Source organism: Lithobates pipiens, unplaced genomic scaffold (genome assembly GCF_037356315.1).
Source record: "Lithobates pipiens isolate NorthernLeopardFrog02 unplaced genomic scaffold, aLitPip1_a1.2 Scaffold_28, whole genome shotgun sequence".
Taxonomy (NCBI): domain Eukaryota; kingdom Metazoa; phylum Chordata; class Amphibia; order Anura; family Ranidae; genus Lithobates; species Lithobates pipiens.
This window is the reverse complement of record NW_027507789.1, coordinates 181,180,021-181,197,994: the sequence shown is the minus strand read 5'-3', so window position 1 is coordinate 181,197,994 and position 17,974 is coordinate 181,180,021. Positions and strand designations below refer to the sequence as shown.

The 17,974-nt window shown below is 44.2% G+C and overlaps 1 protein-coding gene across 2 annotated transcripts in view; it reads left to right on the top strand.

Annotated features, from left to right (window-relative positions):
• Positions 1–658: 658 nt before the first annotated feature.
• ATXN7L3 (ataxin 7 like 3) overlaps positions 659–17,974 on the top strand; it is a 68,452-nt gene continuing 51,136 nt past the window's right edge. Inside the window, exons 1-2 of one of the 2 annotated variants that reach the window (XM_077460044.1) lie at positions 659–857; positions 9,314–9,431. In XM_077460044.1, the coding sequence (XP_077316170.1) occupies positions 9,381–9,431 (51 nt within the window). In that variant the 5' untranslated portion in view covers positions 659–857; positions 9,314–9,380. The remainder of the gene's footprint in view (positions 858–9,313; positions 9,432–17,974) is intronic. The other variant, XM_077460043.1, reaches the window with a different exon arrangement.

Sequence of the window (17,974 nt, the reverse complement as noted above, 5' to 3'; positions counted from 1 at the left end):
ACCTGAGGTGGGTGTTTTATCTTCCTCCCATTGCCCCTGTGTGCCACCACCTACATCTCCCTATTTTTAACCCCCTCCTCTTTGGTTGCACCTCAGCAACTAATGACAATGTGGCCCAGCCAGCATCCTAGCAACCTGTGTGTCATTGGTTACTAGGATGCAGGCATCATTTGGTTGCTATTGTGCAGGCAGTGCCAGCATCCTAGCAACCAGCTCAGTATCATCTACCACTTTGGATGATACTGAGAGAAAAGTTCTGCTCAACGCCATTTCCTTGAGGTATTTGATAACACCGTTTGTATATAAAATCTACAGCTTCATAGACATGTGAGAAGATTTGTATAGTTATTTGGGTTTGATATGAAAAGAGGACGCTATGAGGCTGGAACAAGTCTTATCGTTATCGATCACTATGGCTCAGCTCTCAACTCCTCACAACAATGCCTATACTGCGAAGCAGCTCTCTGCTCTAATTCCATGACAACACCTCATCGCCTCCGCCCACCCACCCCGCTTTTCCCTACTACTGGCACCTTATCAACGCGCTCACCCTGCCCCTCCTCCCCGCTGATTGGCTCCGACTCTTTATTCCCTCCCCGCTGATTGGCCGCCGTGTTTTTTTTTTCTTCTTGTCTCATTTATCCCCGCAACACCGTAGTGCTGCAGTCTGGAGGAAACCGCAGTGGATCCCCGAGCGTGGATGCTGCTGTTCAGGGCGGGCACGCCTGGAGTGGGCGTGGCCTGCGGCTCGATGTTCTCAGCCGGCGATTGAGGCCGCCTGGGCAGGCTAAAATGGCGGCTGGTGCTATTAGGTGCTGAGGAGACCGGACAGAAGAGGCAGACAGGACTAATGCTGGGTAGGAACAATGGGGGTGCACGGGGGGGAATGCTGGGCTGGTCGGAGGGTGGGTTATGTGTGTGTGAGGGAATGAGGACTGTGTGTGTCAGCAGTGTCCCCCAGTCTATGGAGTATGTATTGTGCAATGGGCAGGCATGGCTCTCACAGGCTGGGGAACCACAAGGCCCAGCATGGCTCTGATCTGTGAGGGGACCCGTAGGCCCCAGTCTGGGCTGTGTGTATACAGGGCGTGCTCTAGGTGGTGTGTGGCCCCTAATGGGACATTAAAGAGACCCTGTCACCACTCTGCACATGATAAAGTTATGGCAGACAGAAAGGACAACTGCAGCTTCATACACCATGCAAGCCACATTCTATTCTTATCCCACCCTCATAGGATGTTTTGTTTCTATTTCCTGCTGAAGCAAGGTAGACGAGCCCGCAGCTCTCACCGCCGCCGTTCCCTTGTGCCGAAGACCGCTGGGCCCGCCCCTGAGGGGGACCCACCGCAGGAAGGCTCTGCATCACACAGGCAGTGGTGTGGACACCTGAACAAGGACCCCCCCCCTCTGGATGTAAACACAGGAAGTCTCAGGATCTGAGCGCCACCTGACGACACCTTTGGTAGGTTACAAAAAAGCCATTTAAAGTGGTTGTAAACCCGTTGCAACCACTTTTTGCTACAGGTAAGCCTATAATTAGACTTCCCTATAGCTACACTGTATATCTCCTAAACCTACACGGTTTAGGAGATATCCCCCTGTATTGCATATGTGACGTCATCAGCACTGAAGCAATGGCAAGTACGGGCTGTTGCTCCAGTTAGACTGTGCCGTTACCGATGTCGTCGCAGCTCACATCAATACCCGGAAGTCACTCCGGGAGCGTCGTCGGCCGCCGGAGCGGTGATCGAAGACCACCACGCCCCCCCCCCCCCCCCCAAATATTTACCTGAACCTCATCTCTCTCCAGCAATGTTCACAATTGTCTAAGTCATTTGAGACACTCCTCCTGATTGGGAGAGAGAGATGTGTATGTCTGAATGGATACATGGAGCTTTGACTCGGCTCGGGTGCCCCCATTGAGAGCTGCTGGCTGAGGGGGCACTCGATAGGAGGGAGGGACCAGGAGCAGCAAAGAGGGACCAGAGAAGAGGGGCGGGGTTGCTCTGTGCAAATCCAACTACACAGAGCAGGTAAGTATAACATGTTTGTTGTTTTTGTAAGCAAGACTTTACAATTGCTTTAAAGGCTAAGTTCACCTCTGGATCATTTTAGGGTGTAACATGCCTCCCTATTCTACCCTTTCTCGCTTTCCTCCTTATGACAGCAGGCAAAGGATCTTCTCCCTGCACTCGCTGTCACAATTTGAACACAGCGAGGCTGTAAGAGGCTCCGCCCTCAATTTGTTGTGAATGAATAGACTACAAGCACCATCAGCTGTTGCAGCAGATGGCTTGTAGTCTTAAATTAACTATGAGGGAGCTGGTGGGTAGTGATGGGCTCAGCCGTGTTTGGATCATACCCACCAGGAAGCCATCACTGCACATTGCCCATTGTAACATGTAGTTCTTTTACAGATCAAAGCAATGAACTTCGGCCTGCAAATAAGGTCAGTTGAAAGCAGAGTTCCACCCATTTAAAAGTCAGCGGTTACAAAAATTGTAGTTTCTGACTTTTAATAAACAGGCGCTCACCTGTCCCATGGTCCAGCAATGCGGCTGCCCGAAGCCTCATTCTATGCATTAAGATAAAAAGCCTTGTGTGTGCATCAGCCCCCCACACTTACCTGAAGTCCCTCTTTGTACAACAATGTCCACAAGTTGCTCAGCCATCCAGATTCTCCTTCCTGATTGGCTGAGACCCAGCAGCAGCACCATTGGCTTCTGCTACTGTCAATCAGTCAGCTAGCCAATCAGGGGAGAGAGGGGTGGGGCCAAGTCATGGCTCTATGTCTGAATGGACACAGGGAGATGTGACTCCATAGCCAGCTGCTTGCTGTGGGGGCACTGAACAGGAGGGAGGGGCCAGGATCACACAAGAGGGACCTGAGAAGAGGAGGCTTTGGGCTGCTCTGTGCAAATCCACTGCAACAGAGCAGGTAAGTATAACATGTTTCTTATTTTTATAGAAAATAAAAGAGCCTTTGCTTTAACCACTTAAGAACTAAACTTTTTTTTTTTATATTTGTTGCTTTTTACAAGTTAAAAAATATGTATTTTTTTTTTTGTTGCTAGAAAATTATGTGGAAACACCAAACATTATAATGGTGTTATTATTATAAGCAACAAATGTCAAAAAAAGTGTGTGCGCATACAATCCGAACACGCCTGAGCTCATCACTACTAGTGAGCACTCTCGTAGTTCATTGATCTTCCTGCTCTCATGTAACCAGTGATGTAAGTAACTCAGTTGAAATAAACGGAGTTACTTTGGAGGGTAACGAGTAATCTGATTACTCTTCCCCCTCATGGTAACTCAGTTCCCATTACTTGCGTGACGTTACCACAATTACATCTACCGTCTGGGAGGCCCGGCGTGGCCGCACTGCCTGGCCGTTCGTTCCGCCGTGGGGAGGGGGGCTTTTGCCCGCTGAGCTGAGACTCGGAGAGACTGTCTGGACCGCCCCATCCCATCCCGCCTATCCAGAGAGAGAATGTAGGGGGCAGACACTGAAAAATGAAGTCAGCTGACACCAATCGAGTGAAGGGGAGTCTCTCCCTCCCTCCCCCCCCCCCCCCCCCCCCATGAGGAGGGGCCTTCAAGTAAGTGACTGTCTGACGAATCGAATTGCAGTTCAATCGATCCATCCCAAATCCTCCACCTCTACTTCTTACTGATCCCATCCCTACCCACCCACCATCAGTTCTACAACAGAGGTGATGGGGGGGGGGGGGTGAGATAATTAAGGGGCAGAGGTGGTGGTGGGAGAGGATGGCACCCCCCCCCCCCCAAGTACTGTACACCACCACCGCTGCCACCCCTGTCACGGTTACTTTGCTGAGTTACTAACGCAATTTACTTTTTGGGAGAAGTAATTTGTAACTTAACTAATTACTTTTTTTTTTAAAGTAAGATGACCAACACTTCAAGTAACCGCCTGCCTGTATCGGAGCTACAGATAGACAGCTATACTGAGAGTCTGAAGGAGCCTGAGATTGCACTCTGTAAGATTTAACTGCAAAAAAAGTACATTTATTTTATTTCAAAAGGTGAACTTCTCCTTTTAAACCACAGATGTCAAACTGGTGGCCCTCCAGCTTTTGGAGGAACTACAAGTCACACAAGGCATTGTAAGGCTGACAGATGTAAGCATGACAGGACTTGTAGTTCCACAACAACTTGAAGCTGGAGGGCCGCCAGTTTGACACCCATGCTTTAAACAGAACTTGACTCCTCTTCAGAGCTGCAGTGTCCAGGCGATCCCTTCTAGGCGTTGTCGTTAACAGCCAGTCTGCATCTGGATACCGATCTCTGGACATTCTCATTGGCCAGACTGAGATGACGCCTCTGCTGTGCAAGCTTAGGAGTTAATGCAGCTCAGCGTTACTGGAATTGTACACTGAGCTGTCTATGCACAGCTAATTTTACATTGTGGAAAGGCAGGTAAGAAACTCTTTAGAGCAGAGCTACAATCGCCTTCAGTCAAGAAATGCGACATCCCAGAGGTCCTTGGCAGGCAAATTTTGGGTCTCGATCGCCAGCTGCTGTCATTGGCGAGGCTGAAATTACCTCACTCATGTGAATTTGTGGGAAATTTGTCAGTTTCGGCTTTGACATATTTTGTATACTGAGCTTCGCATGCACTACTCGCTGTACAGGGGCAAACGGATAGGTAAGTGACTTTAATGCAGAAGAGACAAAGCATGTCTCTTCTAAATGACAAATCCTGCCTGTTCACTCTTCCCCCCCCCTAGCATGAATTTCCTTTTTAATACAGAAGAGACATAGACTGGCCTGCCTGTTCCCCATTTTTATATTTGTTTCTTAAAGTTCCACTTTATCCTGGTGAGGGACTTATTATTTTTTGTATATATTTTTCTAAATGTGTAAGCACCTGAATCTAATGTGGTATTATTTTCTTGCAGTCCCTGTTCAGCAGATCTCGGAATGTGAGAGAGGGAATCCGCACAAGGAGCTGTGCCGGTTCTGCAGTGCTTATGTGCTAATAGGGGGAGAGAGCAGAGAGATGAGCTCATCAGTCTTCAGCTTTGCCTGTGTCTGTCCAATCATGGACTGGGGGTGGGGTGGAAGTCGTGTAAATTTTAATAGAATTCCAGGCTAACTAATCTCAAAAAAATGCTCGCCTCTCCCTCCTAACACCAATGCTGACTTGCCTGAGTAAGAAAGATATTATATACTTGGCTATCCGCAGCCCGCTCTGATCTGGTCATGTGATCCAGCTCCCCTTTGTTAGACAGTGGTCGTTGCAGGGTAGAGTACCTGGGTGATGTCACTACTCTGTCCTCTGCCCTGTAGCCACTACTGGCTAGCTCAGGGACCACGTGGCCAGATCGGACAATTGGTATGTTTACACTTACCAGCCTTTTATTAGGTAACGTACACCTGTTCAATTGCTTGATAACACAAATTGATAATCGGCCAATCACATGGCAGCAACTCAATGCATTTAGGCATCTAGACGCGTCAATGATAATTTGCTGAAGTTCAAACCGAGCATCAGAATGGGGAAGAAAGGGGATTTAAGTAACTTTGAACGTGGCATGGTTGTTGGTAACAGACTGGTCTGATTATTTAAAAAACTGCTGATTCACTGGGATTTTCACGCACAATCATCTCTAGGGGTTACAGAGAATGGTCCAAAAAAGAGAAAATATCCATTAAGCGGTAGTTGTGTGGACGAAAATGCCTTGATGTCAGAGGAGAATGGGCAGACTGGTTTGATATGATAGGTCACAGTAACTCAAATACCCACTCGTTACAACCAAGGTATGCAGAATACCATCTCTGAGCACAAAACACATTGAACCTTGAAGCAGATGGGCTACAGCAGCAGACAACTCCAGGTGCCACTCCTGTCAGCTAAGAACAGAAAACTGAGGCTACAATTTGCACAGGCTCCTCAAAATTGGACAATAGAAGATTGGACCACATTGCCTGGTCTGAGTCTCGATTTCAGCTGCAACATTCAGATGATAGGGTCAGAATTTGGTGCAAACATGAAAGCATGGATCCATCCTGCCTTGTATCAATGGTTCAGGCTGGTGGTGTAATGGTGTGGGGGATATTTTCTTGGCACACTTTTTGGACCCCTTGGTACCAATTGAATTGTTTAAACCCTGCAGCCTACCTGAGTATTGTTGCTTACCATGTCCATCCCTTTGACTACAGTGTCCCCATGACAATGAGGTCACTGTACTCCAATGGCCTCCACACTCACCAGATCTCATCCAATAGAGCACCTTTGGATGTGGTGGAATGAGAGATTCTCATCATGGATGTGCAACTGACAAATCTGCAGCAACTGCATGATATTATGTCAATATGGACAAAAATATATCTGTGGAATGTTTCCAACACCTTGTTGAATCTATGCCACCAAGAATTAAGGCAGTTCTGAAGGCGGGGGGGGGGGGGGGGGTCCAAACCCAATACTAGCAAGGTGTACCTAATAAAGTGGCCGGGGAGCGCGTGCCCTCCAGCTGGATGTTCAGGGAAGTGGCGCTGGGGCATAAAGAGGAAGCTGCTTTGAAGAATGCACTGTAAATGGAGGAGGGGCAAATGAAGGGCACAATCTCCTCTCCTCCAATCGGAGTGCTTTGAAATTCTGCAAAAGAATACTATAAGTTCTATGAATAAGGGAAGAGTGAGCGGCACCGATGCTTGGCAGCGGCTGGACTTTAAACCCTTTAAATCAAAACTGTGAGGTGTATCTGGTGTCATTGGAGAGAAGATTCTACAGTAAGGAGCAGCCAGCAGGACATGAGCTGCATGTCATTAAAGGTAAGTTATGTCCCTGGGGCTCTATCCATAACTAGGATTATTTTTTTAATTAAAACACCAACACCCCCCCCCCCCCCCCCCAATCCCAGCTGTGTAAATTTCAGAACTGGATGGACAAGAGTATACATCATCCTTTGGTGGGTAAAACCTCTCCCCATATAACATCGTGCTCTGTTACACCTTAACAATCACTACTTCTCAGTATGCATTCCAGCCAAGCAGTGATTACATGTTATTTATCTGAATACATGCTGTGATGTTGTGATTGTTAAAGGTGTAATAGAGTATGTTCTGTGGTGATTGAAGTGTAACAATACACCTTCCCACTCACAGGAGACATTATCCCAGCTTCCCTGCTAGTAATGGAGGATACAACGTTTTCTGACAGGTAAAACGTCTCCCATAGATGGATTATATCTGTGTATGGAGCTGTTTGTCAGCTTTGGACATCATAGGTAAATGTACTCTCCTACCTGTAAGTATAGCCTCATACACACGGTATGATTGTTGGCAGGGGATTGTCTGTTGATAGACTGTTGTCCTAAAATCTGACCATTAGTACGCTCCTTTTGACAATTGTTGTCCATGGATGATGGGCTAGTAAATTTTCGTCAGCCAGCGGTTTGACGTCAGATTTTTTGATGGTCAGTACACAAATCAATCACACAAGTCGAAAGTACAAACGCACTTGCTCGGAATCAATGCTCACCTAATGTGTAATTAGCAGTAGGGGCACAAAGGATGGCACTCAAGAGCTGAAATTCCTCGTAGTACATCACTACGTTCATGTTTGTGGCACAACAATTGTGTACCATTAGTATGCAAGACAAGATCCTGGCACATGCCCCTTTGACAAAAATCAGACACTCGGTTGACCAACAGTCGTACCGTGTGTATGAGGCTTTAGTCTGCCTTTTTATTTTTAATTTCATTCCTTGGATGTTATAAAAACTTCACTTTTATATTTTTAATAACTTCTGGGAATGGTGGAGGCTCTGCGTTTCCTGGCTGCCTTTTATGCCTGGTCCTGGCAGTGGCCAGGGAAACCTCATGCAATTGGCATAGCTAATCGGAGCAGATCACACACATCTTACCCAACCGCCACCAAGAAGTTGGTTGATGTTGAGAAGGGGAAGCAGCTAAGGTACTCCAGTGTGAGGCGCCTGCTGTCTGTGTGCCATTCACCGAATATTCCTTTGCTTCCTCTCCCAGAGACACAACTGGAAGTTGAAGAAAATCTTCTAATTTTAAGGGGAATTCCCCCCTACTTGAACTGTTTGTCCCAGTGGAAGATTTACCTTCACCTCTTGTCCTGGGGACAACTCTAAAAATAAAAAAACAGACAGGAATAAAGCCTAAAAGAGTCTAACCCTTCCCTACTCTATCCAAAACTAAAAAGATGTGTTTGCCATGAAACGAGACTAATGCCGCATACACACGACCAGACTTTTCGAGGGACTAGGTCCGACGGACTTTCAGCGGAGTTCTGACGGACTTTCCGAATCAACAGACTTGGCCACACACAATCACACCAAAGTCCGACGGATTCGAAAGTGATGACGTACGACCGGACTAGAATAAGGAAGTTCATAGCCAGTAGCCAAAAGCTGCCCTCGCGCTGGTTTTTGTCCGTCGGACTAGCATACACACGAGCGGATTTCTCGGTAGGAACTGGGTCCAGCAGAGTTCCGGTGGAAAAATTTAAAACATGTTCTATTTCTAAAGTCCGCCAGATTTTTGGCAAGGAAAGGTCCGATGGAGCCCACACACGATCGAATTGTCAGACGGACTCGTTCCGTCGGACCTTTGCTGTCAAAGTCCGATCGTGTGTACGCGGCATAAGAGATTAAGACAGACTTGTCTATTGATGAGTTTGTTTTGCTTGCTATATTTCTCTGGCTGTGCATCGGGTGGTGACAGGGTCTCTTTAATTTGGGCCTTTGCCCATCTTGGTGTTCTGCCTGTTCTAGTCCACCATGCCAAGCTCCTCATTCTTGTTCTGATATTCTCCATCATATCAATTACAAAACTGGACAAAGCTAATTTTTTTTTTTTTTTTTTTTTTTTACTCCCTTCAAAACATGAATTCTCCAATAGCAGTTTTTGGTTGGACAATTTTTGGGAGCGTGTTTCTGATTTGGGTCGAGCCCTACCTGCTATTTACATGGTTGGTTATTTAGAAAGCAGGGGGACTATATACGTGTGTGTGTGTGTGTGTGTGTGTGTGTGTGTGTGTGTCTTTTTAACTGTAATGTCAGTTTTGCTATGTTTTTTTATATTGCTGTGTACAGTCATAAACATCCTGCGCTTTAATGTTTTACAGTCCTTTCTCCTCCCCCCTTTTTTTTTTTTTTTTTTTTTGTCTTGACAATTGATTTTGTCTTGCCCAGTAAAGTAACTCACACATGTAGTCTTCTGTCCCTGTGTAAAAGGTTAGGTTGGAAGGGGGTACTCCCCACTTTGGTGCAAACTTGTAATCAATGTTCTCCTTTTTTTGTCTTTATTTGTACAGCTAAAGGGGGGTGGCCGTCTGTTCTCTGCCTGGCCAGGCAGCCTCATCCAACAAGCATTGGTTGCAAATGAGAATGGAAGACATGTCTCTATCTGGCCTGGATAACAGTAAACTAGAGGTAAGGATGAGTTGCTGTAACAGAGTTGATTATTTAGGGTTAAGTTGAGGGGTGTGCCTTCATCTTTTGCCGGGTCTTCTCTGATAGCTTAGCAATAAGATTGAGTTACTTCTCAACCTCATCAAAAACATACAGTAGAAACCCATTTGGGTTGGCATGGTCCCTTTTTTTTAAAGTAGACCTTCAACCTCCTTTTGTACTTCTTGGTTACAACGTCACATGTTTGTGTTTTTTTTTTAATTTTTTTTTTTTCCAAATCAGGGGCTAGCGGTCGCTTCTGGGTTTTTCCAGCTGCCCCATGACTTGAGGCCTGAAAACACCAGGACAGTACAAATATCCCCCAAATGACCCTTTTTTTTTTTTTTAAAGTAAATCATTCACGGTATTTAGTAAGAGGTATGGCGAGGGTTGTGCGTGGGTTTTATTTTTTTTTATATATATTTTTTTTTTTTCTAATTTTTGTCACAATCTTTTGGGAAAATTAAGAAATGGACCACTTGCTACCCAGGCCAATTCTGACACTTTGCTCCTACATGTAAAAATCATCCTCCCCCCCCCCCTTTTTTTTTATTTTTTTTATTCCTATTGCAAGGAATTTACACATCCCTTGTAATAGGAATAGTGCGTGACAGGTCCTCTTTACAACGAGATCTGGGGTCAATAAGTCCCCAGATCTCGCCTCTAGGCCGGGAAGCCTAAAGAAAAAACATTGTGCGGCATGGGCCGATTCCTTCTCCCTCTCTGGAATATTTCTGCTTCTACTCTCATGTGAAAACGAGGCCTAAAGATGTTGTGAAATAAAAAATGTCGGGTTGCTGGAGCGGTGTACACACTGCTCCTAAAATGCCCCTGCCATTGAAATCAATGGCCTGCGCTGCCGAGGCTTTTAACCCTTTTTCGGCCGCTAGTGGGAGGGTTAAAAGCACTAAAGTGCCGCTAAAACAATGTTAAAAACGTTGCTCCTTTTTGGTACATTTTTTTTAAAAAAAAAGCTGCTAAATATAGCGACACTTCACTGTCGACGCACCAATGTGAAAGTGCCCTAAAAAAATTAATGGCTGTGTTGAGTTATTTTGAGGGGACAGCAATTTTATACTGTTATACAAGCTGAACACTCACTACTTTACATTTTAGCAAAGTGCAAAGATATAATAAAATATGAGGGGTGTACTCACTTTTGTGAGATACTGTATATATTTTTAGCAGAGACCCTAGAGAATAAAATGGTAGGGGTTGCAATATTTTATGTCGCAGCAATCTTTCAATAGAAATAGTTTGGGGGGGGGGGGGAAGAGACACTTCAAGGAATTAAAATAAAAAAAGTTAACCCAATATTTATTATTATTATTATTATTATTTATTTAATGTGAATGTTACGCAGAGAAGAGAAAAAAACACTATAATCATTTTATTCAGGATCGAACAGCTCTACACCTGTGCACAAAAAATAAGTGTGTGTGTGTGTGTGTGTGTGTGTGTGTATATATATTGGCAGAGACACAGCAGCAGTGCCATTGGTTGCCACTGTTGTCAGTCAGCTAGCCAATCCAGGGAGAGGGGGGGGTGGGACCAGGTAGGGGCTCTGTATCTGAATGGACACACAGAGCTGTGACTTGGCTCGGGTGCCCCCGGAGCAAGCACTGAATGGGAGGGAGGGGCTAGGAGCACAGAAGAGGAGGGACCCAAGAAAAGGAGGATCTGGGCAGCTCTGCAAAACCACTGCAACAGAGCAGGTAAGTATAACATGTTTGTTATTTTTAAAGGAAAATAACCAAGACTTTACAATCACTTTAAAATTTGGCGAGTTTGCATTTCTAGGGCATCATACGGTGGATCCATTATCGTGGTGAAGGATTTTCAATATTTCCAGGATCACTTTATCACAGGACATATATTATATATTTTCAAAAAAAAAAAGGATAAATTATAGTTGTGCTTATAAGTTTAGATACCCTCGCAGAATTTATGATTTCTTGGCCATTTTTCAGAGAACATAAAAGGTTTTTGTGTTCTCATTCTTTCACTGGTGACTAGTGTTTGGCTGAATTGATCTATTATCAATCAACTGTTTAAAATCATAATCACAACAGAAGCTACCCAAATGACTCTGATCAAAAGTTTGGCCTGCTAAGATGCACACAAGTTGACACAAAGAGGTTTGAATGGCAATTAAAGGTAACCATCTTCACCTGTGATCTGTTTGCTTGTAATTAGTGTGTATAAAAGGTCAATGAGTTTCTGGACTCCTGACAGACCCTTGCATCTTTCATCCAGTGCTGCACTGACGTTTCTGGATTCTGAGTCATGGGGAAAGCAAAATAATTATCAAGGATCTGTGGGAAAAGGTGGCTGAATTGTATAAACCAGAAAAGGGATATAAAAAGATATCCAAGGAATTGAGAATGCAGAATTGGCAATGTTCAAACTCTAATCAAGAAGTGGAAAATTACGGGTTCCACTTGAAACCAAACCACGGTCAGGTAGACCAACTAAAATTTCAGCCACACCTGCCAGGAAAATTGTTCGGGATGCAAAGAAAAACCTACAAATAACTTCATGTTACATACAGGACTCTCTGAAAACATGTGGTGTGGCTGTTTCAAGATGCACAATAAGGAGGCACTTGAAGAAAGATGGGCTGCATAGTCAAGCCCCCAGAAGAAAGCCATTACTACGCAAATGCCACAAAGTATCCCACTTGCAATATGCCAAAACAGTACAGAGACGAGCCTCAAACCTTCTGGCACAAAGTCATTTGGCGTGATGAGACCACAATTGAGCTTTTTGGCCACAACCATAAACACTACATTTGGAGAGGAGTCAACAAGGCCTATGATGAAAGGTACACCATTTCTACTGTGAAACACGGAGGTGGATCACTGTTTTGGGGATGTGTGAGCTACAAAGGCACAGGAAATTTGGTCAAAATTGATGGCAAGATGAATGCAGTATGTTATCAAAAAATACTGGAGGAACATTTGCATTCATCAGCCAGGAAGCTGCGCGTGGGATGTACTTGGACATTCCAACATGACAATGATCCACAAAAAGTCGACCTGTCATTGCTTACAGCAGAATAAACTGAAGGTTCTGGAGTGGCCATCTCAGTCTCCTGACCTCAATATCATTGAGCCACTCTGGGGAGATCTCAAATGTGCAGTTCATGCAAGACAGCCCAAGAATTTCCAGGAACTGGAGGCTTTTTGCCAAGAGAAAGGGGCAGCTTTATCATCTGAGAAGATGAAGAGCCTCATCCACAAATACCACAAAAGACTTCAAGCTGGTATTGATGTTACACGGTATTAAGAACTGGGATATGTAAACTTTTTTTTATCAGGGTAATTTGGGTAGTTTCTGTTATATATATATGGATTTAAAAAAAGTAAACAGTTGACTGGTGATAAATGGCTTCAGGCAAACACTAACCATGAGTGAAAAAAGTTTTGTGTTTGTTTATCATTCATCTTCTCTGAAAAATGGCCAAGAAATCATAAATTCTCAGGGTATGTAAACTTATGAGCACAACTGTGTCTAAATATATAAAAAATAAAATAAAAAATGAATCAACTGAAATTTATAGTATAAACGTCCTCTGATAAAGTGATCCTGAAAATTATTGAAACGATCCTTCACCCCAATAGATCCACAGTGTGTTGCCGTCACCTCCGATAGAAATGCAAACTTGCCCAATATTGAAGTGATTGTAAAGTTTGTTATTTTGATAGGAAAATAAGCAAGACGTGTTATACTTGCCCGCTTTGTTGCAGTGGTTTTGCACAGAGCAGCCCATATCCTCATTTTCTCGGGTCCCTCTTCTGTGTTCCTGGCCCCACCCCCTCTCTCTCCTAAATGGCTAGCTGACCTTGACAGCAGCGGCAGCCAATGGCTTCTATCTTCTGACTTTACTTTACAACTACTTTAAGGCCCCTTTCACATTGGGGCAGTGGGTGCATGGGCAGTAAAGCACTGCTATGTTTTAGCAGCGCTTTACTGTCAATTTTGCGGCGCTATTTGGCCACTAGTGGCGCGCTTTTACCCCCCCCCCCGCTAGCGGCCAAAGAAGGTTTAAAACCACCGCAAAGTGCTATGCCGGCAGTATAGCCGTGCTGCCCCATTGATTTCAATGGGCAGGAGTGGTGTATACACCGCTCCTTCACTGTTCCAAAGATGCTGCTAACAGGACTTTTTTTTTTTTTTTTTGCATCCTGCCAGCACACCGCTCCAGTGTGAAAGCCCTTCAGGGCGCTTTGCAGGTGCTATTTTTAGCGCTGTAGTGCCTGCAAAGCACCCCAGTGTGAAAGGGGTTTGATGCTGTTTTATTATTGCCGTCTATAAAATAGACAATGGCTATATTTATTACGTTTGCATTTCTATGGTGGAGGCAACACGCGGTGGATCCATTATTGTAGTGAAGGATTTTTTTCAATATTTCCAGGATCACTTTATCAAGGGTTATTTTATACTATTTTATTTAATCATTCTTTATTAAAAAAAAAAAAAAAAAAAAAAAAAAAAAATTTTTTACTTTCAAAGCAGCTTTAAGTATAGAGACGAGTTGGTAGTTGGACAATATGCTCGCTACATGAATCTTCTGTAGACCTAAACTTGTATGCTCTTCTTTAAATCATGTATATTCATAAACTGAGCATCCTCCCAGGGATAATGAGCAGTCATCTGAGATAATCCATTTTATAGGAGGGGCATTCAAGTCAGACCAGGACTTTTAATTTTACAGGTATAAAAAGAGATGATGGCATGGCAGTACTACACGCAGTAGTAAGTGGCTTATTACTGATAGGCGGTGTACATGTCACAGGTCAGTGCAGAGAGTGTTGACCAAGATGGCAGACAACAGTGTTAGTGTGTGCATGGAACAGCGAGTAGTGATGAACGAAGGTGTAAAACCTGTGGATAGCTACAGAAGACTTCCAGCACAGTACGATGAGATGCTCAGCCGTAGTAAGACATTTGAATGGTGTAAACGTATTAAAGATGGACGTCCGTTAAGATCCCAGCCCACAGCAGCCATTCCTGTGAACATTCAGCGTGTGGAACGCCTGATCCTGGATAATTGACGCATAACCTTTCGTGAAATTGCACAAGAGACTAATCTTTCTGTGGGAAACGTAATAATTCAGACCTTTGCATTTTTAAAAAGTTGGCACACGCTTGGTAGCAAGACAACTTTCTGCTTTTGACCAGCACAGAAGAGTTTGTCTGCACTGTGTTGAAGCGTTTTGACCGGGAAGGCCAGAATTTTTTGGCTCGCTTCATTACATGTGACAAAACCTGGGCACATAATTTCGGTCCGGTATCAAAACTAGCATCAAAGCAGTAAAAGCATTAAAAAAAAAAAATCACGAAGGGTGTCTGGTCTCTCCGTGACAATGTAAAATCTCATACAGCTTATAGTAATATGTGCATATTTACAGCAACCCGACTAGGAGGTATTGCCACATTCCCCCTCCCTTACAGCCAGATCCCTCTTCGAAGTGATTTCCACCTCTTTGAACCCCTAAAAGAGTTCCACAGAGGCCAACATTTCTGCACTGATGAGAAAGTGAAGCAGGCTGTCCTAGGATGGTTCAGGCGTGCTAACAAATCTTTCTATGTCAAAGCTTTCCAGGCATTAGTTAAATGCTGGGATAAGTGTAGCAGGGGATTATGAAAATTTGTTCTTTTTATTATACAGTGCCTTGCGAAAGTATTCGGCCCCCTTGAACTTTTCAACCTTTTGCCACATTTCAGGCTTCAAACATAAAGATATAACATTTTTATTTTTTGTGAAGAATCACCAACAAGTGGGACACAATTGTGAAGTGGAACGAAATCTATTGGATATTTGAAACTTTTTTTAACTAATAAAAAAAATGAAAAGTGGGGCGTGCAAAATTATTCGGGCCCCCTTGCGTTAATACTTTGTAGAGCCAGCTTTTGCTGCGATTACAGCTGCAAGTCGCTTGGGGTAAGTCTCTGAGTTTTGCACATCGAGAGACTGAAATTTTTGCCCATTCTTCCTTGCAAAACAGCTCGAGCTCAGTGAGGTTGGATGGAGAGCGTTTTGTGAACAGCAGTTTTCAGCTCTTTCCACAGATTCTCGATTGGATTCAGGTCTGGACTTTGACTTGGCCATTCTAACACCTGGATACGTTTATTTGTGAACCATTCCTTTGTAGATTTTGCTGTATGTTTGGGATCATTGTCTTGTTGGAAGATAAATCTCCGTCCCAGTTTCAGGTCTTTTGCAGACTCCAACAGGTTTTCATCCAGAATGGTCCTGTATTTGGCTGCATCCATCTTCCCCCCTCAATTTTAACCACCTTCCCTGTCCCTGCTGAAGAAAAGCAGGCCCAAACCATGATGCTGCCACCACCATGTTTGACAGTGCGGATGGTGTGTTGAGGGTGATGAGCTGTGTTGCTTTTACGCCAAACATATCTTTTTGCATTGTGGGCAAAAAGTTTGATTTTGGTTTCATCTGACCAGAGCACCTTCTTCCACATGTTTGGTGTGTCTCCCAGGTGGCTTGTGGCAAACTTTAGAGGAGACTTTTTATGGATATCTTTGAGAAATGGCTTTCTTCTTGCCACTCTTCCATAAAGGCCAGATTTGTGCAGTGTACGACTGATTGTTGTCCTATGGACAGACTCTCCCACCTCCAGCTGTAGTTCTCTGCAGTTCATCCAGAGTGATCATGGGCCTCTTGGCTGCATCTCTGATCAGTCTTCTCCTTGTCTGAGCTGAAAGTTTAGAGGGATGGCCAGGTCTTGGTAGATTTGCAGTGGTCTGATACTCCCATTTCAAAATGATCGCTTGCACAGTGCTCCTTGGGATGTTTAAAGCTTGGGAAATCTTTTTGTATCCAAATCCAGCTTTAAACTTCTCCACAACAGTATTACGGACCTGCCTGGTGTGTTCCTTGGTCTTCATGATGCTCTCTGCGCTTTCACCAGAACCCTGAGACTATCACAGAGCAGGTGCATTTATACAGAGACTTGATTACACACAGGTGGATTCTATTTATCACCATCAGTCATTTAGGACAACATTGGATCATTCAGAGATCCTCGCTGAACTTCTGGAGTGAGTTTGCTGCACTGAAAGTAAAGGGGCCGAATAATTTTGCACGCACCACTTTTCATTTTTTATTTGCTAAAAAAGTTTAAAATATCCAATAGATTTCGTTCCACTTCACAATTGTGTCCCACTTGTTGGTGATTCTTCACAAAAATGTTTGAAGCCTGAAATGTGGCAAAAGGTTAAAGTTCAAGGGGGCTGAATTCTTTTGCAAGGCACTGTATTTTGTTACATTACAGCCTTTTAGTTCAATGTGGGTTTGTTTTTGTTATATGTGATGGATCACAGTCTAAGTTGAAGTAAAATTAGAAAAATATATACATAAAACTATTTTTCAGAAATAAAAAAACTGATAATTGGCATGTGCGTATGTATTCACCCCCTTTGTTATGAAGCACATAAAAAGCTCTGGTGCAACCAATTACCTAGAAGTCACATAATTGGTAAAATGATGTCCACCTGTGTATAATCTAAGTGTCACATGATCTGTCATTACATGTACACCTTTTTTGAAATGCCCCACAGGCTGCAACACCTAAGCAAGAGGCACCATGAACTGCCATGAAGAGCAAGGGCGTAAGGGATAATGGTCTTGAGAAGTACAAGTCAGGGTTAGGTTAAAAAGCAAAAATCCAAAACTTTGATCCCTAGGAGCACCATCAAATATATTATAACCAAAGGGAAAAAATATGACACAGCAGCAAACCTGCCAAGAGATGGCAGCACACCAAAACTCAGACTGGGCAAGGAGGGCATTAATCAGAGAGGCAGCACAGAGACCTAAGGTAACCCTGGAGGAGCTGCAGAGTTCCACAGCAGAGACTGGAGTATCTGTACATAGGACGACCATAAGCTGTACGCTCCATAGAGTTGGGCTTTATGGCAGAGTGGCCAGAAGAAAGCCATTACTTTCAGCAAAAAACAAAATGGCACGTGTTGAGTCTTCGAAAAGACATGTGGGAGACTCCCAAAATGTATGGAGGAAGGTGCTCTGGTTTGAGACTAAAATGTAACTTTTTGGCTATCAAAGAAAATGCTATGTCTTTCACAAACCCAACCCAACACATCACCCAAAGAACACCATCCCCACTGTGAAACATGGTGGTGGCAGCATCATGCTGTTGGGATGTTTTTCAGCAGTTGGGACTGGGAAACTGGTCAGGGTTGAGGGAAAGATGGATGCCGCTAAATCCAGGGATATTCTTTAGCAAAACCTGTACGTACGTGTGTGTGTGTGTGTGTGTGTGTGTGTGTGATTTGAGGCTAGGACGGAGGTTCACCTTCCAGCAGGACAATGACCCCAAACAAGCTGCTAAAACAATACTTGAGTGGTTTAAGGGGAAACATGTAAATGTGTTGGAATGGTCTAGTCAAAGCCCAGACCTCAATCCAATAGAAAATATGTGGCCAGACTTAAATATTGCTGTTGACAAGTGCAAACCATCCAACTTGAAGGAGCTGGAGCA